Source organism: Gallus gallus, chromosome 9 (genome assembly GCF_016699485.2).
Source record: "Gallus gallus isolate bGalGal1 chromosome 9, bGalGal1.mat.broiler.GRCg7b, whole genome shotgun sequence".
Taxonomy (NCBI): Eukaryota; Metazoa; Chordata; class Aves; order Galliformes; family Phasianidae; genus Gallus; species Gallus gallus.
Genome location: NC_052540.1, coordinates 4,046,803 through 4,072,687, shown reverse-complemented (window position 1 = coordinate 4,072,687; position 25,885 = coordinate 4,046,803). Strand labels below are relative to the sequence as shown.

Sequence of the window (25,885 nt, the reverse complement as noted above, 5' to 3'; positions counted from 1 at the left end):
TCAAACTTTTTTATTTTATTTTTCACTTTTTTGAAAGCACTTTACACAGGTTTTGATCTTTAGAATACCTTGGAATCAGTAGAAAAAAACTAACTGAACAGTTTGTTTTTACAATAGAAACCTTTCAGGAGTCAAAATCGAGACTAAAAAAATACATGCAAAACATACTCCTTTCAAAACACAACTTGGAACAAAGCACCAAACTACACAAATATGCAGAATGAAACAGCATCACAGAAGTATTCTTCATAAAAGGTGTAAAAGTCACCTATTCACTAGGCACTGTTCACTTGTTTAAACAGAACAGACAATAAAAATATTGTCCACAAACTCGCAATTTCAACTCAAAGGCTGTAGCTAGAAATTCCTCTACATGTCATGCTTTAATAGCGACCTGAAAGAAAAAAATAGACAAAATTAGACCTCTAAATACTAGCAGATCTTAAAGTTCTGATTTCACTTGCACACCTCAAGTCTGCTTCAGATTTCCTAAGTGCCCAGTGATCTGTCTGTCAAAGCTTAACATCAGCACTATTCTGTATATAAGTTCCAATCATGTCAGATAGATGCAGGGCTGACATTTCAGCACACAGAAGGTATGTGCAATGCATCTGGGGCTGAAGCTAGTTTCCCTACCTATCACTAAAAGCACAGTTCCACCTGTTATCCTTCAGACACAAGTGGCAAATATGAGAATGCTGAGAACACAACACATCAATTCTAAGTGTATCCATTACAAGGGGAATATGATAGGAATGCTGTTGCATCTTATTAACTTTCTGCCAAAATACAGCTTTATCTGTCATGCAAATAAGCTATTCTGAAAAAAGCACCATTTAGAGCCTGGATTAAATTAGCCTCCTCTCTTCTACACTGCATCAGAAAATTTAGTTTCAATATCAGAACCTGTGAGGCTTGAAAGTTCAGCTTTACTGTTCTACACTTAACCAAACTCTCAATGTGCTACAAACTGCTGTCCGATCTGAGTTCCCAAGAAAGAAGCACTACCTCAGAGAAAGAAAAAAAAAGCAGTATTACCTAGTTTATTTTGTTGCAAACTAAATATTTGCTCTACCCTCAAGGCTGCCACTTGCTCAATGTAACTTTAAAGGGAACTGTGATTCATAACAACATAAATACAACCACACTGAAGTCATTAGAGATGGGAAAGCTCAAAGGAAGAAGTTCAGACAAAGTGGAAATCAGCTTTTGACACAAGAACTCTAATATTACTTACGAGGTGAATAGGATCGAGATCTGGATCGAGATCTGTAGCCCCCTCGGCTGTAATATGGGGACGGTGATCTCCTCCTGCAAAAGATGACAACAGAAACAATCCCTCTGTTAAATCCTGTGGGTGATGAGTGGCAGCAGCTCTATGTAGATATTGTTATCTGAATCAACAGCGTACTCAGGAAAACTAACAAGAGTACAAAGACCTGATCAATGTTTCTACTGGAGAACAGAGCAAACATTTGATTTTTATTGAATAGTTTTTTTATGAATAAAGGGCCAGATTGATATTACATTGATTATAAAGGAAATAAGCTCTCCTACATTCACATTTGGCTATGTATGAGCTTTCTGTTTCAAAGCAAGAGCATCCCAAACAAGCAGCAAAAACCCAATCACACTAACTATGAATTGGAAACGCTTGCCTAGATGAAGAATCAATCTGAACAGCAGTCACTGCTGCCTACAAATCCCACCCTCAAAATTCTGGGATACCTTTCCAATCCAACCGCAAGTTTTTCATTTCATTAGCTAGTTGCTCCAATCCCATTAATAGCCATTCACAAAAACTATTCAGGACATTAACTTCTTGTCACAGATCACAAGTTTTTCTTGTGTAAAGCTGCACTAACCTGCCTCCATACTAACCTCACCCCTTCACATAATGAGGAAGCCTTTGAAATAAATTCCACTGCTCATCCAAGATTCTCAACCATTCAACAATTGCCCAGTTGCTCTTACTGCATTTGAAGATATCCTCAGACTTGATTCAAACATCCCAAGGATGCCACGTAGAAGAATGCTTCCATTTTTTACCAGACACCAAAAGCTTTCCTGGCATACCTGTAAAACTGATCTCTGTCTTGAACAGCTCTCCATCCTCCTCCTCCACCGCCACCGCCTCCTCTGTGAATACAGAAGCAGAACAGTTTGGAAAATTTAGCAAGTAAATACACCATACAAGTAAAAAACATGCTCAAGCATATGATAAAGTGAAGAAAACATTTGGTAGTTTAACACTTCATCATGCTTAAATAAAGGCATCTTCAGAACAGTGGTACAACTTCTTATACAGATGTCACCTAGAACTGAAGCAGTAGATTACAATTCTTGAACAATATTCAGTTACTGATCTGCTACTTCCACAGATTTAGATATAGCAAGGCACTATTGAACCAAGTTTGAATTATGGAACAGGTGTGACTATCACAGATCTCTCACAACTCAAAAATTACAGAATCAGAAAATTGCTCAGGTTGGAGAAGACCTTAAAGCTCAAGTCCAACCACAACCTAACCATAGTACCCTAACAACCCTCTGCTAAATCATGTCCCAGAGCACCACATCCAAACACATCCAGGGATGGTGACTCAACCATATCCTCAGGGAGCCTATTCCAGTGCTTAACAACCCTTTCAGTAAAGAAGTTTTTCCTGATATCCAACCTAAATTTACCCTGGAGCAACTTAAGGCCATTTCCCCTTCTCCTGTCACCTTTCACCAGTGGAAATCTCCTGTCACTGTCACCAGTGAGAAGAGACCAACCTTGCTCTCTTCTGCAATCACCCTTCAGGTATTTGAAGAGAGCAATAAGGTCTCCCCTCAGCCTCCTTTTTCCCAGACTAAACAGCCCCAGTTCCTTCAGTTGCTAAGGCAGTCATCATAAAATGGTTAGAAATGTAGTGGATTTTTTTTTTTTTTTTTTTTTACTAACAGGTCTCCTATTTCACTTTTTTCCCCCAAAGAAGTCTTCTCCATTTGGTAGATTAGGCAGTATGTGTATTTTCCATTTCTTTTTTGCAGGCTAAGTATTTCACAACAACATGAGTTTTAGTATGACAACCTCCATCCTGCATTGTATTTCCCTTCAGGCTACACTGCACAGAAAACAAATAAGGAAGAAAATGTGAAGTAATTATTACTCATTGACTTTCTAGGGTCAAGTACTAGTGTGTAACACTTGCAACTCAGGATTAGAATTTATATATCCCATTTCCCTTATTCAAGGAAGAACCCACAGCATACGCAACACTATTCTGTTCTCTTCTTCAAACCAATATCTGCAGGATAATTGCTAAGTATTTAACTAGTAAATACCATGGTATTTGTAGAGTAGACACGTGCAGACATCTGTGTTTTTCAATCTTTTTTTATCTGCTCTACCTGCTATTTTTCTGTATCTGCAATATCAATATCAGTATCTGACAAGACATGAGAAAGGTTCTGCAGTGAGCTTCACAAAGATTTGTTATTTTAGGGAATGAAAATCATTCTTGCTGGAACTGTCAATACTCTGAGCATTTCTACCCCAAAGCCCTAAATATCACATGACAGACACAGAATGGGAGAGCATACAGGAAGGTCAGAACATCGCCTGGAGCAGAACTGCCTGCAAGAGCTGAACCGAAGCATGGCTATGAATTCTGGTAACACTAAAACCAGCACACTAACTGAAGCAGTTCACTTCTTACTGGCCCGCTTTTCCTCCTCTAATTCATGTACTCTTCTTTATGCACAGTCAATATCAGTCTCTGCATCTATTCTCAGTAGTATGCACTCAAAAGTGGAAAAAATTCAAACTTCTGATAATGTTTTACAAAAAGATCTGAGCCACAGTTCACCATCAAAAACCACAAAGAGTAAAGACATACGTCATACCATAATCTAAAATGAGGAATAAATTACATCTTAAAAACAAACAAGGACAGCCAGAAAACCTCGATAAACCCTGTGTAAAAGAAGATCTCTACCATGAGCACGTTCAAGAAAAACTGACAATATAAAACTCTTATCAAACATTCCATAGCCCTGTTTTTTTTGCTGGTCTCTATATGCTTTTGCCATTTTTATAAGTTTACCACAATCCTTCCTAGGAGGAAGAATAAAGGAAATGAGAGAAACAAGTTAGAAGTACCCCTTAGACTGCTTTGAGTATGTTGCAAGACTTCTCTGTTCCCCAGCACTTTTTGGAGCTACTTCAGTTGTTTTGCCTGCTAGATTTCACTTCATTATTCTTAGGACATTAAGCAAGATGAGGATAATTGTCACTATTTTGAGCAAGCTTTTGTACCTTGTGCAGAAAGCTTTGTCAAAGAGCTACTTTTGGGTCTCATCTACTTCATGTGGAAGCCTATGTACAATTGCTGGCAAGATGAAAGCCAATACATCTTGTCCTTGTAGCAGCTTAACCTTGATAATGGGCATACGTTTCTCCAAGACATTCAAAGCCACTGACGTAGCACAGAAATGGATTGTTAAAGGCAGAAAATACTCTTTCCCAGAACTATGAGCAAAGCACTTGTGTCTCCAGCCTTCGCTGTCATGATGCAGAGGCACCCTGATCCTCCCCCCAGCCCCTGCAGTGCTGAAGCACAGCTAGGCAAGTAAGAGAAGCAGACCAAATCCACAATGACAGGCTGGGAAAAACAAGTGTCTGCAAGTAGTAGGAGAGGAAAGAGGAGACAGTTGCCCTCAGTGACTGAGAAAGACCATACAAATGTAAACATACAGAACATTTTCTTCTACATCCAGAAGAGCACACTGCAAGCTCAGATTGCAGGATTTAGATTGTTCTCTTATAGCTCACAGACAATGAACAACATAATTCAAACTCATGCTTCTCCAAACACTGTCATCAAGCAACCGTCACAGATGTACCCAGTGCTGATGCATTAAAGCACAGCAAACAACTCAGAACGGCTCTATGATTCTGCAACCAAAGGTACATTGGGCAATTAAATAAAAAAAATGAAGTGTGTCATCTTTGTGTCCAATTTAACGTGTGTCATGTGAAATTCCCAGAATTTGACTCAAACAAGTCCTCTGGGCAGTCATAATAGAGAACAGAATATAAATATGTCACCAAAGCCAATTAAGTGTCAACCAAGCTTTCAATAGATTTTCTATCAACTTTACCAGCCCTCCAACAATCTACGTTGCCACCTGGATATTCAGCACTTTCAGGAACGTTAACCATTGTACTGTTGACTAGGACTGCAGACAGACATAAGAAGCACAAGTCCCTGCAGTAGAACATCCTCATTCAAACTAATAAGAGTATGCTAGGAAAGCCTTGCCATACAAACTTCCAGTATGGAACAAGCAATCCTCTGATATCTGATTCTCTGCACTGGCAACATTTAAGATGTCATAATTGTTCATAGGAGATAATGGTGACCATTGAAACATCCTAATTGTTGTCTAGTACACTCAAAAACTAATTTGGCATTAAAATGCAAACTCAAATATTAGATCAGCACCTGTATTCCAATCATTTTAATGCTCGGAGAGGAACAAAACAGAACTTTTAAAAAAACATGAGTACAGAGAATGGTGCTTTGTTTTTCATTTAAAAAAAAAGCAATACAGAATAAACTCAAGTTAAACACCACAAAGTATTTCTCTTATCTGACCAACCTGATTTATACTGTCCAGCCATTTTTGTAGAGGTATACGGAGATTCCAGAATTAGAATGAGCACAGAAATATTTTGGAACACATATGTAGAACAAAGTTTAAGTAGTTCAGCACTACAAATACTGCCTCACCTGTATGATCTGCTGTAATAGTCACGATCATCATATCCCCTATCATATCCTCTGTCATAGTAATCCCGTCGCCGTGAGCTGCCACTACAAGTAACAAAAGATAATTTCATTTAATAAAACATAAAACATTAATACTGTTTGCAATGCAGTCAGCCAAGCATATGCCATTTTAACTGACTGAAGTTACTGTCTCCCATTCTCACAGTTAAAGTGACAGTATGAGTGTTTCCCAGTGATGCAAATGGAAACAGAACTACTTAACATTGCTGTTTAAAATACTTGATCTTTAAAGCAGCTACTTTCCTCTTTGATCTGAAACCTCTTAACATTTTAAGGCAGGCACACAAGAAATTCTATGGGCCAACTCCTCAATCACTTCTAACTCCCAGAAAGCTTTTAGAAAAATTTATCTAAAAAAAATAAACTTAGAGCTTCAATACAACACCAATGCACAGCCAACAGCACTGTAAGCAGAAAATCTTGGGAAAACAACTGAGAAATGACTTGGGAAAACAACTCACATTCTTGGTAACTTTGTCAAATGTTTACACTATGGATAGGGTAAACTGCAGCAAAGCTGCACAGTAGTATTTGTTGAGGGACACTTGAAAACTAGAGCTTGCAAAGCCACTGGTGTTTGAGAGCACACAGGGGAACATCCACTAATCAGAAACAACTTGAAATAATTTAGAAATTCTCCAAAATTCTTACTGCAGACTTGAATGTGTAGACAGCTTACATTTGGACTGCATAACTAATGGACGCAAGTTTCTGCTTACTGTAATCTAGACCGACCTCAGATCAAGCCACTGACAAATTGTTTTGTTGCTGTTATTTTGTTTTTTAACATACAGGACACAATGTATCCTGACCCTTACACTTCCAGAGGAAAAAAAAACACAGTAGTAACTTACTAAGTGGGTCTTCCCATGTAGATTCCAGGGGTAGGTGTGTGAGGTCTTTTTGTTATGGAAAAGTCTACCCGGATTCTTCTTCCATCCAACTCCATTCCATTGGCACGTTCCTTAGCCTAAGCACAGATAAAATACAGTTAGCTGTAGGTATGAACTTTACTACCAACACAAATTCCTAACCACTGCTTGAAATATTAAGAAAAGCCCCAAAAGATCTCAATTAAGGCAGGTCTAAATTTCGCTTATGCCTCACACTTAATCTCTGAACCTAAACTCTAAGGCATCCAAGGCCAGCTGGGTATAAGCTTCAGTAACTACTTAAACATGACTTATATTGCATGAGATATCGTGTTCCTCACAGAACTTACCAATTGTTTCACTATTTCTGATATGATTAAGAAGAGCCATTGAACATGCCTCTACGAGGAATCTTAACTGCTCCAACATGGAACTTCAAACATAGCATAGAAGCTCCCTCCCATCCCCCCAAAGACATTCTCAAACCCTACCCTAACCTTGAATATAGTAATATTTGCTTATGACTCAATTATTAAGCAAAAAATCTGAAATAGTTTTTCGTTTTCCTGCCAAGTAGGACAGCTTATATTCAAAGCTTCAGCCTACCGTGAGATTCTTATGCCAAATTGAAGGGGAAAAAAAAAAAAGACACTCCAGATGGTACAAAGTGGAATTTATGCAGAGATGAGCGTATTCATAGCACTATCCAGGGCAGGCCTGAGTGCAGAATTACACACTTGCAAGCTCCTTTCCCTGGTTATTTTGTAGCAATTGTAAGCATATATTCAGTAGTTTGTTGTTTAGTAGAGACATCACTTCAATGTAACACCTGTCTGGCCTTTTATTGTTAGGTAAGATTTTCTCCTCCCTTTACAATTGAGGCACTAGAAACAAGCAGAACACATGTTAATGCTTCCATAGGGCACCTGAGCATTTGAGAACACTGTAATACCAGTATGGGTACTCTGAACACTAATATTAAACAGAGGATCACATGTAGAGTTTGGAAAGAACATGCCTAATTAAGAGAAAAGGGAGCACATGTGTTTCTATTTTCCTTTTCTTGCTGGCACAGTTCACACTACAGTAGGTTGATGTTTGCTTTTGTAAATTATACAACTCAATCCACACGGAGACCAGAATCATGCCCTTCCACTATTTCCTCTAGTACAAAGGAGGTCTCTTTTGAACAAAGACTGACATTTATCATGAGGTCTGAAGTAGTTTTTAGGCTCCCAGAATGCAGGGAAGATACTGTTGCATTAGCTTGCATTACATTTACTTCATACTGTGAAAGCAATTAACACAAGAGGTTCCTGTGTCATGTTTAAAGGTCAAGCAGCGAGTTTCCCAGGCTACATCCTGGTATAGAACATACATTCCAGCAACTGAAAACACAGCAAACATCCCACACAGTCGATGCCACAGCAACTTACTTCCTTAGCATCCTCAACGTTTTCAAAGTACACAAATGCAAATCCCCTTGAACGTCGAGACTGCTGATCGTACACAATGGAAACATCAGCAATTGGACCATACTTGGAGAAAACTTCCCTCAGATCTCGTTCTGTGGTGTACAAGCTCAACCCAAACACACCAAGACAACAATTTGGATCAGGATTTGCCTAAAGGAAGAGAGAGGTATCAGAATAAAAACATCTGTGTTCACTACACCAGGTATTGCACAAGTTTGAATTTGTCAAAACTTCACAAAAAACACACTGCTGAGACCAAAGCTGGGTTAATTTGAAGTAGACACTTCTAATCAATCCTACAGATATAAAAGCCTTCTCTCAGGAAAGTACTTTGTATTTCTGGAAGCCCTCTACCAACCATAGTGGCAGCACAGAAAAAAAGATACTGTCTTCACTCCAAAGACTAGCTGGTGACTGCTAAATATGGATGCAGAAAGGCCTCATACACTTTAGCTTTGCCCCCACCTTTAGCCTGAATCCCACTGCTCTCGGGCACCTGAGACTCAACTGCTAGAACAAAGTTGCTTTACAGGCTCTTACTTAATGAACCACTAAGACAGGTTTAAAATCAAACATTTTAGTTTTGCAGACTTTATAAATCTAGGGAAGACAAACGCTTCTCCCTCCTAATCCTACCTCTGCCCTCACTGCATACACCTGCTTGTTTACTGCAGCAGGCATACCAACACCAGCCTGCACTGGTAGCGCTTCCCATCTTTCAAACACACCTGAACAGGATGCAAAACATTTTTGTGGAAAACAAAGATGAACGAATGTACTGATCTCGAGATACACTGAAGACTACTTACTAGTAATCTACTTTGAGAGCACACGTACCCTGTTTCCAATGTGGCGTCTGCGAGTAGACATGGGTGAATGGCTGTGACTGTGTCGTCGCCGATAATCCCGACTGTACGACCTACTTCTGGATCTTCTGTGAGAGCGGGAACGAGAGCGTGACCTGGTGTAGTGCCTGCGGGAACTCCTCCTTGATCTAGATCTAAGGAAAAAAAGAAGAGGTACAGTGCTTTTCTTCCAGAACCCTCCAAAACTACCTCAGATATTCATAAGTAGAAGTCTAAGCAAATATATTTTAGGAATCTGTGGTGGCACATGATTTAGCTACAATCAATTCAGTCACTAATCTCAAGGACCAACCACTCAATCTTAACAGTTAGATTACTGCAAAACAGGGGCTTCAACATTTTGGATGGCTTTCAATTCCTCAAAAAGCTTCAAACTTGCCTTGCCCTGAATACTCAAAGCATTTACAGCAGTATTTAAGTAAAAATAAAACAGCTGACAATTCTCTCCAAAAGTCTTAGCAGAAAGAGGGAACAGGAATGAACAGTAAACATGACTGTCACATGCACAACTGGAGAGGTGCATACTTTTGTTTACTCTAGCACTCAGAATAGCACTGCCTTCAATGACACAGATAGACAAATATTTCTTTTACAGAGTTCATAATGACAGACACTGGAATCTGCAAAATGCCCCCAAAACAGAGCTTAACAGGAGTGATAGTACACTTATTTACCTTTTACTGTTTTAATAGTTATTTAACATTAGCTGTTCATACATGTTTACATGTTCACCTTTCAAGTGTATTTAGGCAAAGGTGCAACTGCTCACTAATTTCAGCCTGCTTCTACCTAGAAGTGTTTTGTGACAGCACCAGCTCTGTATAAATAAGGCCAATAAGCACTTCAATTCCTTCAACTAAGCCCTCAGCTCTCACAATGCAGACAGCCCTGCCTGAAAAGCTAGGCAGGCACTGGACCAGCTACACCCAAGTGTGGTGTGCTGTTTGCAGTCACTGAATGATCTGCATTCCACACAGCTACAAAGAAAATGGCAGCAAGACTAAGAAGTGCACTGTACAGTTTAATATCCAAAGGCCTTTAGCCATAAATTACTCATCTTCATGCTCTTATTTGCGCCCTGAATGCCCTCCCCCTTTTCTGGAAGCTGACTGAGCCCAGAAACCACTGCTGCAGGACTAGGTTTCACACAGTAGCCCAATGACTGCCCTGGGACAAACAATGCTCTTGAAATAAGCCAGTTTTTACTCCCTCCTCAGCATTTAACAGCTTCTTCCACTATCATGTTTTGCCACTAGTTAAACGTCTCTGCCTTTGACATGTCCAGAGCCCAGCTAGTCTTGCCCTTCCCAGCTTGAAGAATACGTACACATCCAGAAGAAATGACTTCAGCATGTCCCATTACAACACTTAGGTATGCACAGAGAACAAGTAATTGGGGAGGTGGGTGGGGTATAAGAACAAAATACTAAAAGAAACAGAAGAGGGAACTTCCTGGAGGCAGGGAAGACGGTACAAAAAGACAATGAAATAATAAAATGAGAAACTCAGCGTGTGCACACAGCCTCTAGTACAGGAAGCCTGAATCGATGTTCCACATTCCAGAATGCACCCACTGCAATGAACAAAAGCTAGACAAACCACTGAGAGAACAAGGCTTATTTTAAATAGGCATTGGTCATACTGCTATCTTAAATGCTAAACACTACTGCCATTTTTCTCCTCTGCTGCAAAGCCATCACAGCTGAAAGTCATATTCCTTCGTCATGGACTGCTTAGGCATTACAAAGAACCAGTCTAAGACAACAAGCCTGTGCAGAATACCTGCTGTTTCCCTGATGAAGGCTTCAAGAAAAACAGCTTTGGATTTTCCAAATCAAAAATGTCCACACCCCAAATGACAAACATGCAAAGACACAGATTTGATCCTAATAGAAGTTCACGTTTATAAAGCTAGCGGCTCAAAAATATATTTGCAACAGAAACAACTACGCAATATGAAAGACTTCACAACGCTATCTCTGGTGAGAGCCAGAGCTCATGACACATCCAAACATGTGATGGCACTTAAAATCAGATTTAAGGATACTGGTTCTATATACAGTTCACAATTCTGCTAATGAAACATCTCTTAAGCTGGCAAGATACTTTTGTTATTTCCAGCTGTAGATATTTTCAGGACAGCTGTGAAATGCTCAGGAAGCTGTGGCAGTCATAAGCATCTACTGCTGTTCATCAAAAAGAAGTCAGATGCCACGGGACAATTTGAAAGGTTCCTTGCAAATGGAAATTACTTGCACGGTTACTTTAAAAACTGTATCACAGCACCAAGACTTGGAAGGCCTAGTTCTTGTGTTTGCCTCTAGCAGCATTTCAAACTATGTGAGGCTGCATTCCTACATGGCATTGAGGTTACTCTGCAAGCAAAAAGCAGTGCTTCAAAGACTATGGAAGCCCAAGGGGTTACTATGGTGCAAAAGAACATGCTGGGCCGGGTCTTGACTTGCTTGCCACTCTAAAAGGTTCCTCAAGGAGCATGTGTGGTCTCTACCCACAAAGCCTTTAAAATCCTAACTGTATAAAGTTCCAAGAACACTACCTGAACCCAGAGTTGTCTGTCTGGAATAGAGGTCTGGGCAGGACCTTTCTCAAACAGTCCTATAATTCCATCACTACTAGCAACACTAAGCATTTATTCCTTCAATTTCACATTTCTGTTCTTGCATTACTGGGATTGTTAAGTGTATAATTTGACAATTGTGTCTGACTGAAATATACAGCAAAAGCAAACTCATTCCTCTGCTGTCAAAATTGAGAAGGTATTTACCTTGCCACTGAGGTCTTTCAGACTGCTCATTCTGACCTTACAGTTCAGCCTAAACACAGCATACAACATCATTTTCCATCAGGGGTGAATGCATGATGTCTTCCAGAAATGTTATCCCTCCCACACCCTGACCCTGAGGCTCTGGTAAAACTAATTCAGAGCTTACACACAAAAACATATTGTGAACAGCTCAGCTGGAAACACAGCCACTGAAACCCAAGCTTTTGTTTGTTTTTCTCCTCTGAATGCTTACAAATGACTAAAGGTACCATCAATACGTTCATCCCACACTCGACATTGGATTATCTAGACCCTTCATAAAATAACATCATTCACCCTTCTGCAGGCTTTGTTGCCTCTTCGTCATTCCTTTTTAATTATGTACCCTTTGCACAACATCCATGGTAAGCCCAGTGCCAAGTGGGTAGCCCTGACGTTTACTGCCTTATTTTTAGACTATGGGCATATTTTGTGCCTCAGTAAGAAGTCTGTTAGTGGTTTCAAGGGGAATGCTGTCACCGCCTACAGCCTGTTTAGCAGATAAGTCAAAGGATTGGTAACACAGTCCTAGAGGCATTTTCATGTGTTCAGTTGTGGAACAAATAACTAAGTTACTTTCTCCACAACTTTTCTGGAAGCCTAGGAAGCTGCCCAATCTTTAGAGCTCTTCAGACAATTAATTTTCAAGTTCAACTAATACATCTTTAAACACGAAGACAGGTGTCAGTTGTGTTTTTTTATTATACTTATCTTTCTCATAGAATGCATCAGCAACTATTCTAAAACATCTAAACTGCTTCCAGTGAAAAAAAAGAGTGTCACCTAAAACATAGGATGCAGCGACATGGCAATTTCTTTCAGTGCAGAGGAAAATAAAACAACCCAGAGCTCCTTGAGCTTCAGACTCAGAAGCTAGCTATTATTCCAAGAGAAACTTCAGAGGCAGGCCAACTACAAACCAGAACCAGAGATACAAGCCTAGAAAGCAAAATAACTCACAAAAAGGGCTGCAACAAGATCTAACTTGATCATTCAGCTTTTCAAATCCTGAAACCACACACACCCCTTTGCATATGCACAGATCAACAATGACCTCTGGTAACAGAACTGGGCTGTAGTGCCCTTCAGTTCACCTCTGAGATAATAATCCAAAGACATCTGACTTGCCAAGAGGAGGAAGAGGTAAAAAAGTAACTCACCTGGATTCAGACCTGGATCTAGATTTTGACCTGGAACGCCTTGAATCCTCCTTAGATCGAGATCTTGCAGGGGTGTGCCTCCCCGACTTGCCAGACCCATGAGCACTTCCGCTTCTGGAAGCAGAACGGGATTCCTGCACGCAGATATTGAAAGCCTAATTTGTATACAATTTCTGGTTTACCTACGGTCTGTAAACAAGCTCCAGTGAAATAAATGGTAAAAATTCATATCTATGTGTCCGGGCAGTTGGCATTAGAACTGCCTAGATTTTTAAGAAGTTCTTCCCTGGTAGACACTTCTTTACCCTGCATATACTTTTGCTATTAAACAGATAATGCATGCATGTTTAGCAAAATATACAGGGACACATAAACAGACTAGTAATTACTTAGCGTAGTGCTTTCAGATTCCAGATTACTTCTTATCTTAACTTCATTTTTATTCCTTTTCTTCATTCTTCCGTTTCAAATTCTGACTTCTTTCATCTTCCCCACTTCACACAAATTGCTCAATATTCTACAAGTGGGACTTCTGGTCTGATAATTAGCATGCATTCACTTTCTTTTTTTTCAAATTTCAGCTTCACTTATTCCTGAGCTTCAAATAATTCTCATTTATAAAACTTGTCAAATGGCGACTTCCGCATTTTCCTTCTTCAACATTAACCTTAATAGAAAAAGAACAGGATGAAGAATATTTAAAAACTCCAGGATAAAATCTAGTGCCAAAACTGAAACTAGAAAAAAAAAATGTTCTGGACTTTTACTACATATGCAGAATCGTATCTACCATTTCCCTATTATTTTATAGACAGGTTCAGTTTAAGCTTAGCGCTACGTAACTAAATTCGCTATTTATGCCTATATTTAACAGCAAATGCACAACAGATCAACTAACGATCTACTGATCAATGCCAGCATGAGGAAACTCACATACTCGGTACTTTATGAGCCACATACTTAAAAAAAACCAACAAGAAGTCAAATTAAGTCCCTGCTGCAGCCAGAGATGCCTCAAAGTAGAAGAATGCAGAAAGCAGCGCAGTTCCTCTTTCAACCACTTACTTCCACAACCTCATTGCTTTCTGGGATGTACTTACAGGTGAGCAAGCCTGCTGTCAGTGCTTCCCAGCACACTGTGCCCTCTCTGCCTGCACCAGCCTGGTTACATGTGCAGGCCTCATGCCTCCAAATGGGAGTTTTCCAGAGTGAAAACACTCGCACACTGCTCTGGAAAAATATCCCATCTGCTGTATTATTTACTTGCACTCTGCTTTGGTAGAGAACTAACCTAATTAGGGCTTTCAGACATGACATTTCTTTCTAAAACATCAGACAAGATTTGTTCCAAAACATCTGATCTCTCTCTAACATCTCTTAAATCTCAACATTCAACTTAGAGAGCATTCCGTATCAGACATTCAGAAAATCATTTGCTAAACTAACGTTTAATTGCACTTAAAGCTGCTTCCATGTGACTTACAACAGATTTGCTATTTACAATTGCCTACCGTAAAATAACAACAGTTGAGGGAAGAGGAACTTGCAGCATGAAGCAGATTTTTGATTAATTAATACTGAGAGCAATAGAAAGAAAGCAAAGTTAGTCGAAGCCATTTCTTCTTTATCAAATCAAGGTGTATTAACCCACTGCCATCACGCTCAGCAACTCTGCAAAGGGCAGTGGAAATACTGAGACCTGAATTACAAATAAGATTACCCTAGACTTGCTATTTCCTTCAAAAGATAAGGCCCATGTAGATGAGTTCGGAGCAAATGTTAAAAAAAAAGACTTAGAAAAAGATTTTAAGAAGGGATTACACAAACAAACCAACTAACGCTGCTGTTCTTTTGAGGGTATCTACTTCTCCTCGCTGAACATAACCCTCCTGACAGACTTCTGCTAGGCGGAAAGAGCAATGCCCAAAGACAGAAGGGCTCACAGTGACAGGACAAGAAATGCACACTGCTGTGGGAGGTAGGCAGCAAGGAGCACCATGCACAGCAGCACTCCCTACACACTTCTCAGGACTTTTGGAAGTCATTAAGCTTTGAATAAACACAGTAGGAAAGTGGTATTAGCATAAGCAAATGGCTGACATCTTCATCTGCAAGCCCCAAACTTTATGCCCCATTATGTGACCCACTGAAGGTTCACATAAGTTTGTCCCATTGTTCACTGATACTGGGATGTCCACTACTTTGTTTTAGTCTTAACACAGTGCCTTCATTTCCTTTTTGCTTCTTTGTGATTTTCAAGCTTAAAAAACAAGAAAAAAGAAAGATGCATCAGGCTCACATCACGGGGAAAAAGAAAAACTGTTGTTCCTGCTATATTCAATTCTCATAAGCAAATCAAAGCTGGTGCTCCCTACTGAAAAGCTACTGTTTCTAATCTTGAAAAGCTGAAGCACAAAGTTTCCACAGGCAGAAGCAGCTGTAAGGTATGCACCAGAACCATGTTAGAGCTCTGCTTCCCAATCCAGGTTTTCCTCACTTGGAACTGTAAGTTATAGATTTGTTTCACAACTTAAAATAGTCAGTATTACTGGTACTATTTATACTAAATCTTTACCAACTCAGCTGTTTCTACTTGCTTTCCTGAAGAAAGGTATACAACCTATCGCTATGCATTACCAAATCTGACTGCAGATTGACCCAAAGTGTCAGGGTGCCAGTTTCACACGTGCTCAGCCATGCTATTCCTGAATTTAGCAATGGATCCAACAGCAAAAAAAAAAAAGCAGCTTCTGCTTGTCCCCCTGAAGTTCAGGATCACCTGATTATACGGTACTGTGAGCTGCCAGAGAACAGCCCCTTGGCAAAAAAAAGCCAAATTACTTTCTGACAGCTCAGGGTACTGCACTGCCTACCAGGAGGTGTGGCCAAAAGCTGGGGGAGGAGGCAGAAAGAATGACCTACCTTGGTGGCATCGTGTTACCACACTGCTTCTAACCTTCCCAGACTATCAATTAATTTGCAGGGTGAGTAGCTACCTGCAGGCTGCAAACATGCAGAGGACAGAGGAAGCAAGACTTTCTGGCAACGAGCCTTCTTTCCAGCCCTACTTAACTACACACACTCCAGTGAGCACAGTCACAGTGAATGAAAACAAAAGTGTCTTCAGAAACAACCATAGTTGGTTACGGTGTGCTGCCAATATTCCGGTGCTTGAAGCAATGTAACATTGAATAAGTTATCACTTCTTCAGCTTTAAAGTTTCTAGAGATTAATTTCATCATGAAGCATAAGCTGAGAAAGAATTTGACTGGGAACATTTGGAAAACAAACAAAACTATGGCACATAAGACAGTTTAAGTTCCTGTTGCCTCCAAAACAGCAAGTGCCATTACTTGTGGAAGCACCCAGTACTGCTTCTTCATCCCCACAACGGACACAGTATTCATGGCTGCCTCACACAGCTGGAAATGGTCAAATTCAGCTGACTCGGTTCCCAGATCTGACTGTACAAACACTGCTGCAAGGGAGAAAGCAGGAACACACTTTCAGGAGCACAACTCTTGTTGGCAGTGCGGACTTGGAACAGCTTAACAGACAGCTGTAAAGTCATACCCTCAATTATTTATCCAAGCAGAGTTCCTACTCTGCAAGTAAAATTTCAGTGCTTGCAGCTTCAGGAAATAGAAGGCCACTGACTAAAATGCAAGGTTTGGTTATTCAAACACACCAACCAACACTGGTAGTAATATACTCAACAAGCCACTCCCTCACCTACTCTACAATAGCAAGCTTGTAACTAAATGGCTGTATCTTTTAGTTTTACAAACAACTGCATACAACTTACCTATGAGTCAAAGTTCAGTTACAGAGGAATAACATTCTTCTTCTAAACATGCTCTAGTCAGATGCAACTTACTTTAAGCCTTGTTCACGGTGAAGATGGTCTGTCCATTACTTGCTTTTTTTTTAAATAAAAGTACACAAATATAGAAATAGACAAACTCTACAAAATTATGTTTCAAGAAGACTCTACAATAAGGTCTTAATACTTTATATCATTTGAACAGAAAAAGCTCTATGCAGGTTAGCCTGACAAGCTTCACTAAAGTTAAGCTACCATCTTAAACTGGTTTTGAGCCTGACTTGCACAACTGCAATTAAATCTGCTTAAACTAACACGCAGAAATCTATCTTGGGTACATGAGATGCAATGCGTCCTAATGGGAAACACACCTGGTGTAAGAATGGCATGAACTGCAAGGAAAAGAGCACTGGGGGCACGAGTCTATTCCTTAACACCAGTTTTCAGTATCCAATTCCATCCAGTGTTTTTAGCCTCCAAGAATGACATTTTTCTGACCTACCCTATCCTGAAATAGTAACACATCCTACCCAGCTTTACTGTAGCAAAAAAGGCCATTCTCATAGAAAGATGCAGCAAGACGTTGCAACTGCCCTCCCCCCTCAGTTTTATTGCATCATATTTCAATTCTTTTGACCCCTGCAGTGAAGGTTTAAACTCTGAGCTCCTTACCACCCCCACAATTCCTGGCTCTGCAAGTTAAAAAGCTGCAGCCTGACGCTGAGACAAGCAAAACACAGCAGTAAGGGCTACAGACCTCGGAGACTAAGGGAGAAACAACTACACGTACGGCTACAGTAGAAAACCTCTCCCCAGAAGCGGATCGCGATGCAGTTTTGGGGGAGGATAACAAAGGACAAAGAGGCGGCGGGATTCCTCCTCAGCTCCGCCGCTCCCCCCCCCCGGCCCCCACCCCCCCGAACTCCCAGAGCCGCCCCAGGCCCTGAGGGGCCGCCTTCCTCCGGAGCCGCAGCCCGCGGACGGCCGCAGCACGGTGAAGGCCGCCCCGCAGCGCCGGGCCCGGCCCGCACCGCCCGCCCTCGGCCATTTTGTCCCTCTCGGCGCTCCCGGTCACCAGCCCAAGATGGCGCCGGGCCGCCTCACCGCCCCGCCGCGCGCCCCCACCTCCTTCCCCGCCGCCATCTTCCCGCGCCGAGCCCGGCCCCGGCCCTCCTCCGCGGCCTCCTCACCGCCGCCGCCCCTCCCGCTCCGCCCCGACGGCGACACGGGGGCGGCCGCTCCGCCCGCCCGGAGCCGGAGGAAGCGTGCGTGTGAGGGGAGGGGCGGCTGGGCTGCGCGCTCAGGCTCCGTGTATTACCCGCTCGCCGTAGTTCTGCTCCCCGCTGTCGCTCATCGTCCCGCCGCGCCACTCCCCGCCACCTCCGCGCCGACCCGACCCGACCGTCCCCGGCGCCAGCGCTCTCCGCAGAGGAAGTGACGTGAGCCTCACGCTGCAGACCCCGTCCGTCCCGTCGCCCGCCTTCAGCGCGAGCCCCGCCCCACCGTCCGACGGCCGCGAGTAGCCCCGCCCACCGCGCGGAGGCCGTGAGGAGAAGCCCCGCCCTCGCTCTTCCCGCCTTGAGCAGAGGAACCGCCCCCTCGCTTTTCCCGCCTGAGGAGAAGCCACACCCCTTAGCGTTCCCCTCAGGAGAAGCCCCGCCCCTCACTCTTCCCGCCTGAGGAGGAGCCCCGCTCCCTCACCGCCCCCGAGTCGTGGCGGCCGTCTCCTCCTCCTTTCCCAAAGCACCCAGGCTCAGGGCACGGTACCCCCTCAGCGCTGCCCCTCTACTCCCACATCAGGACAGGCGCTGCTCGTCACCCGCAGTGCTGCCAGGGCCCTGAGAGGACACTGCCTCAGGGCTCCCTGCTCACCTCCGCCAGCCGCTCAAAGGGAACATTTCCAAGCGTTGTGGAAACAGCTGTGAAAATCACTGCGCTCAGCAGGGCTTTATTTGAGGAAATAATCAGTCTTAAGAGCACTGCTTTAGTGGTGGAAGTTGGTGTATTTCCAAAACAGCCACGCGAGGGCAGCACAGCACCGCCGAACGGTTCTCTCACACCACGACGCCCACAGCGCTGTCCTTCAGAGACTTTTTTTCTCAACGCTTTGTAACGGTACGGCACAGTCAGTGACGCTGCGGTCAGAGCAATTATTTTCCTCGCCCTGCGTTACTCGAGGGAGTGGATTTTTCCACAGATTCGGTGGTCTTTGGATTTCCCAAGCTCTGCGGCCTGCCCTGCTCCGCCCCGGCCGGGAGGAGCCAACGCTGGCGGCCGCCCCGCCCTTAGCGACCGTGGGGCCCGGCCATGAGGCTGAGCCGGGCGGCCGTGCTGGCGCGGGCCAAGGCCGTCGCGCTCGATGGGGTCCGGCGGCTGAACTGCTGGTGGGGGCCTGGGATGGGGTGTGTGGGGATAGGGACAGGCGGGGCCTTGCAGTGGGAAGGATGTACGTAGGGATGGGGACAAGCAGGGCCTTGCAATTGAGAGGGACGGGCCTAAGGCTGGAGGCAGGCAGGGCATTGCGGAGGGATAGGCAGGGCTAGGGGTTGGGGACGGGGCTAGGGCAGGGGACAGGCAAGGCCTTGTAATGGAAGGGACCGGCCTAGGGATGTGGACAGGCAGGGCAATAGGGAGGGGTAGGCAGGGCTAGGGTTTGGGGACTGGCAGGGCGTTGGGGGCAGCAGGGCTGGAGCTTGGGGAAAGGCAGGGCCTTGCAATGGAAGGGACAGGCCTGGGGGTGGGGACAGGCAAAGTGTTGGGGAGGGATAGGCAGAGCTAGGGCAGCGGTCAGGCAGGGCCTTGCAATGGAAAGGACAGGCCTAGGGATGGGGACAGGCAGGGATTTGGGGAGGGATAGGCAGGCCTAGGGGTGGGGACAGGGCTAGGGCAGGGGACAGGCAGGGCCTTACAATGGAAGGGACAGGCCTAGGGATGGGGACAGGCAGGGCCTTGCAGTGGGAGGGACAGGCCTAAGGATGCGGACAGGCAGGGCACTGGGGTGGGATAGGCAGGCCTAGGGTTTGGGGACAGGCAGCGCTGGTGAGTGCTGAGCAGCCTTGAGGTCCCAGGCAGGCCTGCAATGGCAGAGCAGCCCTAGAGGGGACAGTGGGGATGTGGCAGAGGTGTGGGATAGGCCTAGGCCTGAAGCTGGGGTGAATGTACAGCAGATGGGAGGCTGTGGCCAAGGCCAATGCAGTGATAGCCCTTTTCTCCCGCAGGGGCAGCCACCTCACTGATGTAAGTACCGTGCTGCCATCTGCTCATCTCATCGATCCCCTGCCTGTACCTGGAGAGAGCTGGCACTGGGAGGGTACTGGGGCCCTGTGCTCACCTGACGGTGCAGGATTTGGGCTCGTAGGCACATCTCTACTGCAGGAAAGGGCTGCCTGGATGAGAGGGATGGATCCTTCCTGGAAAGCAGCGTAAAGACAGCAGAGCTGCTGGAAACAAGAGCAGCGAGATGCTGTCGGGGTACAAAGCTGATTCTGTGCTGGCTCTGGCAGCAAATCCCTCAGGCGGTGCTAAGCTTGGGTTAGATTGAAGCAACCTGAATTCCTGCTCTTGCTTTTATCTTATTTGTGCGTGGCTTAAACTACTGTGTTTTTTGTTGTTGTTATTGTTCTGTTTTGTTGGTGTTTGTTTGTTTGTTTTCCCCGGGAGTGCAGTTTAATGTTTCTATCTCTTCCCGCATAGATATCAATATGCCGGGATCTGCCCAACGTTGAGGTGATCACATTCAGGTGAATCCCAAGCTGCTGGTGTTGGGAAGAGCAGAGATCACGTGTTTCACGCGGCTGTGTCCTGGCTTTTGGTTTGGTGCTGCCTCTTAGAGCGTGTCTCCAAGCTGCCAGCCTCTCCTCACCTCTTTTCTCAAGCAGCAGAGATGTGGAAATGCTTATCCTTCAGCGCGCTGCTCTGCACCTGTCCCTTTGCTGTTTGTTTTGAGAGGGGTTAAAATGTCTTAGGATTTTTGCTCCTTAAGTCATATTCCATGATTTAAATGGGATTTTCTTGGCCTCCACATGAAGCTAGTTTGCAGAAGGCTGCTTGAAATGCTTGGATCTCTCCAAGCTCCAAATTTCTCCCATCTCACATGGAGCCTCTGCTATCTTTGAAATTGAGCTTTTCAGCTTGGGAATCTTCTGTGGGTTCTCCTTCAGCTTGGGAATCTTCTGTGGGTTCTCCTTCAGCTTGAGCTGCTAGAGAAAAGGGCATCACTGTGATGGATGGTTGGGGGAAGCAAAAGCTGTTTGTCATCTTCAGCAGAGTGCAGCGCCTACTTTTTTAATTCCTCCCTCAGTTTACAAAGATGAAATGCCATCTTTTTGTTCCATGCAAAGCCGTAGGCTCCTGAACACCGCCCTCGCTGTGTCGGTGTGAGGCTTCTCAGTGAAGCTGATGCAGAAAAAGGGGCTGAAAAGCTGCGTGCTGCAGGGGCCCCGCTCGCCACTAAGGGCACAATGAGGAGGGGTGGGCTGAGCCTGTGCTCTCTCTGCAGCCTGAATGGCATCTCAGACCTTGAGCCGCTGAACCAGTGCCAGAATCTGAGTGAGCTCTACTTGAGGAAGAACAACATAGCAAGCCTGAATGAGCTCTTCTACCTCAAAAACCTGCCCCGGCTGAGGGTCCTGTGGCTGTCTGAAAACCCCTGCTGTGGGCCGGACCCCCACCGCTACAGGATGACGGTGCTCCGCAACCTCCCCAGCCTGCAGAAGCTCGATAATCAAGGTGGGTGTTGACAGGGAAATGAACAGCCCCGAACACTGGGCAGGGTGAACTGGAAACCAGTGATGTGCTGGTTCCTCTTATTCAGGTGTCCTTGACTCTTTGTGAGGGGGAAATGTGGTACAGGTGTGCAGGCAGGCAGGATCTGTTGGAGGTCGAGAGTCCCCTCTGTAGAACCATTGCTCCCAAGCTGGTTTCTGCCTTTTGTGCCCTGCAGTGCCAGGGTGTTGGTGCTAACAGGGCTGAAAGAGGCTCATTAGAGCTGAGACTGTACCATTCATTAGTGGTTTTTCAGAGCTTTCTCCTTTGCTCTGGCAAAACAAAGATTCTGTAATTGGATCTGTGGTTATAGAAATAGCTTTTCTACCTGCTAGCAGTAATTTGGTGGCTTTTGGAGCATCCCTGCCTGATATCTTTCTCCTTTTAAGAGCTTGGTGACAGCCACTGTTCTCCTGTGCAAGAGAATGAAAGCAAAAGGCCACTACAAAGCAGGATTGTTGGCTGAAATTCTGCCAGTGTAGCTCTGCAGCAGCAGCACATTCCTGATCACAGGCAATGCCTTTCTGGGCTGCTGGAGTTCATTGCAAGCAAAAGGCTCCAGGCTGTTGTTTTTGCTTTCACAGCCGTGACAGAGGAAGAGCTGTCCCAGGCCCTGGTTGATGGGGAGGAAATCACGGCCCCACCAGCCAGGAGGAGTATGGAGAATGGCTGCTCCGCATCCACAGAGTCCAGTGCTGCTGAATCCACAATGGAGACTGAGAGTGAGCTGCTGAGCTTCGGTCTGGAGGAGACCAAGTGAGATGTTAGGGCTCCTGGGCTGGACTCGTGGGTAGCATGATAGGACCCTGCCAGCCAAGCCCCATCTTCTGTGGGCCAGCCCTGCAGTGGGTACAGATCCCTGTTGTTCCAGCTAGCATGATGGAACTGTGCTGGGTCAACAGTACTCGTGGGTCTGGTTCTCTGCCAAACAGGGTCTTCCACAGTGGGGTGCTTGCTTTCAGCTGCACGTGCAGACAGAGGTGGGTGAGCTCTAGCCCATTCCTCCTTAACTCCCCTGCAGCATGCTTTGGTGCTCATCAGCACCATGCACGTGTTGGAGTGCAGTGCGATGCAGTCAGTTCCCAGTCTCACGGCTGGGAGCAGCCTCGTGGTGCCTTACCTGCTTACATCCTGTAGCTGTGAGGCTCTTACTATGGTTTTGCTCAGGCTGCTGTGTTCTGTAGGACACAGCAAAGGTGTGTGAGGAGATGTGCTTTGAATCCCTTGGCTAGATACTTGTTGGGTGGCTGCCGGTGACTGTAGAAGGTTGTCCTGGCAGAGTAAGGTTTTGCCACCTGGTTATTGTAACATCTGCTCTTCCTCCCTTTCTTCAGCAAAATCCGAGAGCAGCTTGGTATGAAGCCTGTTCCTAGGGATAAATTTTCCTCCTTCTCACCTCAAGAGACGGACTGTAGCCAAAAGACAAGAGTGAGTATCTTTCAAGATCCAAATTGCTTTTCATCTTCAAGGTGCCGTGCAGTGCTTTTGTTTTCCTCCGCGTGCAGAGAGAGCCTGATGAGGTTTGTGCTCTCCATCTGTCTGCACACAGGCACGTGTGTCCCTGCACTAGGGCTGTGCTACAAGCACGTCAAGGGTGGGCAGCAGTTGAAATGCAGCTGGTGAGCGGGAGGATGCTGAATTTAGTGCTTAGGTGCTTCTTCAGCCCCCTCCGTGGTGTAGCCTCAGATGAACCTCATGGATCTTGGCTGTGCAGCTGGGAGCTGCTGTATTCTGGGCTCAGTGCCATCACTGCAATTGGCATAGGGAGGCCAGAGTGAGGATCTAGACCATGTTCTGCCTCATTCCAATATTTGTTCCCTGCATTCTCTTGTTCATTCATGTTTTAAGCTTCCTTTACAGCACCAAGAGTACTACTGCAGGTCCTGGCTTTTTTCCTCTTCTTATTTTTTTCTCCTTTCTGGCAAAATAAAAATTAAGGGGATGTGGCCACAAACTGCAGCTGTGCAGCTTCAAGTTGGACATTAGGAAAAAAGATTTCCCCTAAAAGGTGTCTAGAGAGGTTGTGGAATCTCTCTCTGGAGTTTTTCACGACATGGTTTGACAGAGCCATGTTCTGGTGTTGGCAGCAGTCCTGCTTTGGTGGGAGGCTGGGCTGGGGACCTTCAAAGGTTCTGTCCTGCTCCTGTTTTCGCTATTATCTTGCTGTTGCTCAGATCAGAGTGGGGGCATGTTCTTTCTCACCCTTCATGTGGTCACACTGGAGAAAGGACAGCTGCTCAGTTGAGCGCCCTTTTCCCTACAGGAGCCAGAGATGTGCGGGCAGTCTTTGCAGGACTGGGTGGACGAGTTTGCCCTGCATTCCAGTTGTCTCCTCCAAGGCAGCCTCTGCCCCTCAGGGCCTCAGGGGGGTTGGTTTGTCCCTGTAGGTGCAGGTGATGAAATCCCTAGAAGGAGCAGCAACTCAAAAACTGAGTGCCCCCCTTCTCTGGGCTGGTGTTAATGTGCTTGTATAAAGCAGTGTCTGTCTCATCCTGGCAGAACAACGTGCTGAATGCCATCCTGCTTCTCACGAAGGAACTGGATGCAGAGGGTCTGGAGATCGTCCAGCAGACAGTGGGGAGGAGGCTGCAGGCCTTTCGGAAGAGAGAGCTGCAGGAGGAGTGACGGTGCGTGCTGTATCCTCCCTGGAGCATTCCGTGAGTCGGGGAGCTTGCCTCAGCCCAGCAGCAACACTCTGCCCATACATGCCTTCCTCAGCACGTCCCACTGCACTTCCCCTGTGGATGAGGTGATGCTGGCTGAAAGAAACTGCCCTTTTAGCTCTCCTGACATTGACCTTGGCCGTGTGCATCACGCTGGCAGGATCTGCCTCTCGGGAGCTTTCCTGCTGGCGTGGCAGGCTCTGTTAATGTGTGCATGTCATGTCACTGGGGTCATTCGATGGGAGCCACAGCGGGATCAACAAGAAAAAGCTAGCAGGGCTGTGGGCAGAGGTGCTGCTGTGCTCTACAAATGAAGGGTTTGGCAAAGCCTGACAGCAGTCAGAAGTACCACTGCTTTCTCTTGGCCGAGCACTTGGCCAGTTGTCATTCTGGGTCTGCGTAGAGCAGGCTTTGAAGGCAGCTTCTCCCACAGAGGTTTGTTTGAATCTTGGGAAGACACTGCCTAAAGGATTTTCAAGAACTCTCTGGTGCAGATGGTGAAGGTCAATGTCGAATTCTTAATTTATCTTAAACTCCTGATTTCTTTTGGCCTTGTTAGTACAAGCAGCATCTGACTTGGTGGTGGGGTGGCCCAAAGAAGACCTTGGTGCAGTGTGGGTGAAACAGCAAATCCTGAATGCTCAGCTGTAGTTTCGCCCCTGCATGCCCTTGCAGGCATTAGAGCAGCCTAAAGAAATTTAACCTTGGGGCAAAATACCCCTGTGCATTTTGGGAGAAAATGAGCCAAGCATTACTGTTTGAATGCACAGGTATTTAACTGAAAAAGCTGCATTCAGAAAAAATTTACAAAGCTGTTAAATACCACTTAAAACATTGTGACATAGCAAATAAAAGCCGTTTTCCCTCTAGGACCTATGAGTTGTGCCTGGGGCTCAGTAACCATGGCGAGAACAACTGACTCTGGGCATTGCTGTGTTACATCTGGGTCACAGCTCCCATTGTGAGCCCTGTGAAGCCGGAGGGCAGCTGTTGGCCCCTGCTCCATCCCGCTTCACTGACTGTGAAATGCTTCATCTAACTGCAGTGCTGCTCATGACCAGAACTGCTGCACCTCCCTGCTTTGCAAAGGCACTTTGCTACTGAGGAAGCTCTCTGCAGCAGCTGCAGAGAGCAAAGGGACTGTGAGCAAGGCTTGGTGCAGAGGTGCAAGCCTGAAGGGGGGGACATGGCCCTTGGTGTTGTTCTCTGCAGGGCCTGGGCTGGTTGTTTATCTGCTCCCTGTGTCTGCATAGGCAGCCTAGCCCCTGCATTGGGTTGTGCTGATGGGAATGCTCCTTGGAGATGTTGACAGCCCCGTGCACATAAGCACAACTATGTGGCCTTGGGATGAGGGGGCACGGTGTGTCCCTCTGGGTGAGGGTAGCTGAAGCCTTTAACTCTTCAGATGACCTAGTTCTTGCCTCCTGTGTTAAGCCCGGCTGCACTGAACTGGTCAGTGTGATTTATAATATACTAGTCTTGCCCTGACAGCCAAGGCCCCAGAGACTTACCCGGCATCTTGTTTGCATCCTGCCCTTGTGCAGAGGTTAAGTGTTCTCCCAGGCTGCCTCAGCAGCTGCTTGGTGGCAGAATTTGCA

The 25,885-nt window shown here is 45.2% G+C and overlaps 2 protein-coding genes across 4 annotated transcripts; one reads left to right on the top strand and one right to left on the bottom strand.

The window, feature by feature from the left end:
* On the bottom strand, positions 1-18,291 carry TRA2B (transformer 2 beta homolog). Of its 2 annotated transcripts, none has more exons than NM_204678.2 (9): positions 18,179-18,291; positions 13,038-13,171; positions 9,025-9,187; positions 8,149-8,337; positions 6,695-6,810; positions 5,781-5,864; positions 2,077-2,139; positions 1,238-1,311; positions 1-394 (listed from the first exon to the last, which is right to left on the bottom strand). In NM_204678.2, the coding sequence occupies exons 1-9, from the start codon at positions 18,212-18,214 to the stop codon at positions 384-386; spliced, it is 870 nt and encodes a 289-aa protein (NP_990009.1). In that variant the 5' UTR covers positions 18,215-18,291; the 3' UTR covers positions 1-383. The 2 variants fall into 2 exon arrangements, with proteins under 2 accessions (NP_990009.1, NP_001383030.1); NM_001396101.1 differs by lacking the exon at positions 18,179-18,291 and adding an exon at positions 17,986-18,014.
* An 859-nt stretch (positions 18,292-19,150) lies between these two features.
* CFAP410 (cilia and flagella associated protein 410) lies at positions 19,151-25,156 on the top strand. 2 transcript variants are annotated; one of them, NM_001006544.2, is made up of 7 exons: positions 19,151-19,244; positions 20,079-20,097; positions 20,554-20,600; positions 21,359-21,588; positions 22,209-22,380; positions 22,959-23,052; positions 24,124-25,156. In NM_001006544.2, exons 1-7 carry the CDS (start codon positions 19,168-19,170, stop codon positions 24,247-24,249), a joined length of 765 nt encoding a protein of 254 aa, NP_001006544.2. In that variant the 5' UTR covers positions 19,151-19,167; the 3' UTR covers positions 24,250-25,156. The 2 variants fall into 2 exon arrangements, with proteins under 2 accessions (NP_001006544.2, NP_001383099.1); NM_001396170.1 differs by lacking the exon at positions 20,554-20,600 and having other exon boundaries at positions 20,079-20,282.
* The last annotated feature ends 729 nt before the right edge of the window (positions 25,157-25,885 follow it).

Excerpts from the sequence above, each read along its gene's own strand:
- TRA2B (NM_204678.2), bottom strand. The coding sequence starts at position 18,214 with ATGAGCGACAGCGGGGAGCAGAACTACGGCGAGCGG. Across the intron at positions 8,338-9,024 it reads GACGCCACATTGGAAACAGG|GCAAATCCTGATCCAAATTG; the intron begins GTACGTGTGCTC and ends CTCTTCCTTTAG. Across the intron at positions 1,312-2,076 it reads GACAGAGATCAGTTTTACAG|GAGGAGATCACCGTCCCCAT; the intron begins GTATGCCAGGAA and ends CATCTTTTGCAG.
- CFAP410 (NM_001396170.1), top strand. The coding sequence starts at position 19,168 with ATGAGGCTGAGCCGGGCGGCCGTGCTGGCGCGGGCCAAGGCCGTCGCG. Across the intron at positions 19,245-20,078 it reads GTCCGGCGGCTGAACTGCTG|GGGCAGCCACCTCACTGATG; the intron begins GTGGGGGCCTGG and ends TTTCTCCCGCAG. Across the intron at positions 21,589-22,208 it reads GCAGAAGCTCGATAATCAAG|CCGTGACAGAGGAAGAGCTG; the intron begins GTGGGTGTTGAC and ends TTGCTTTCACAG.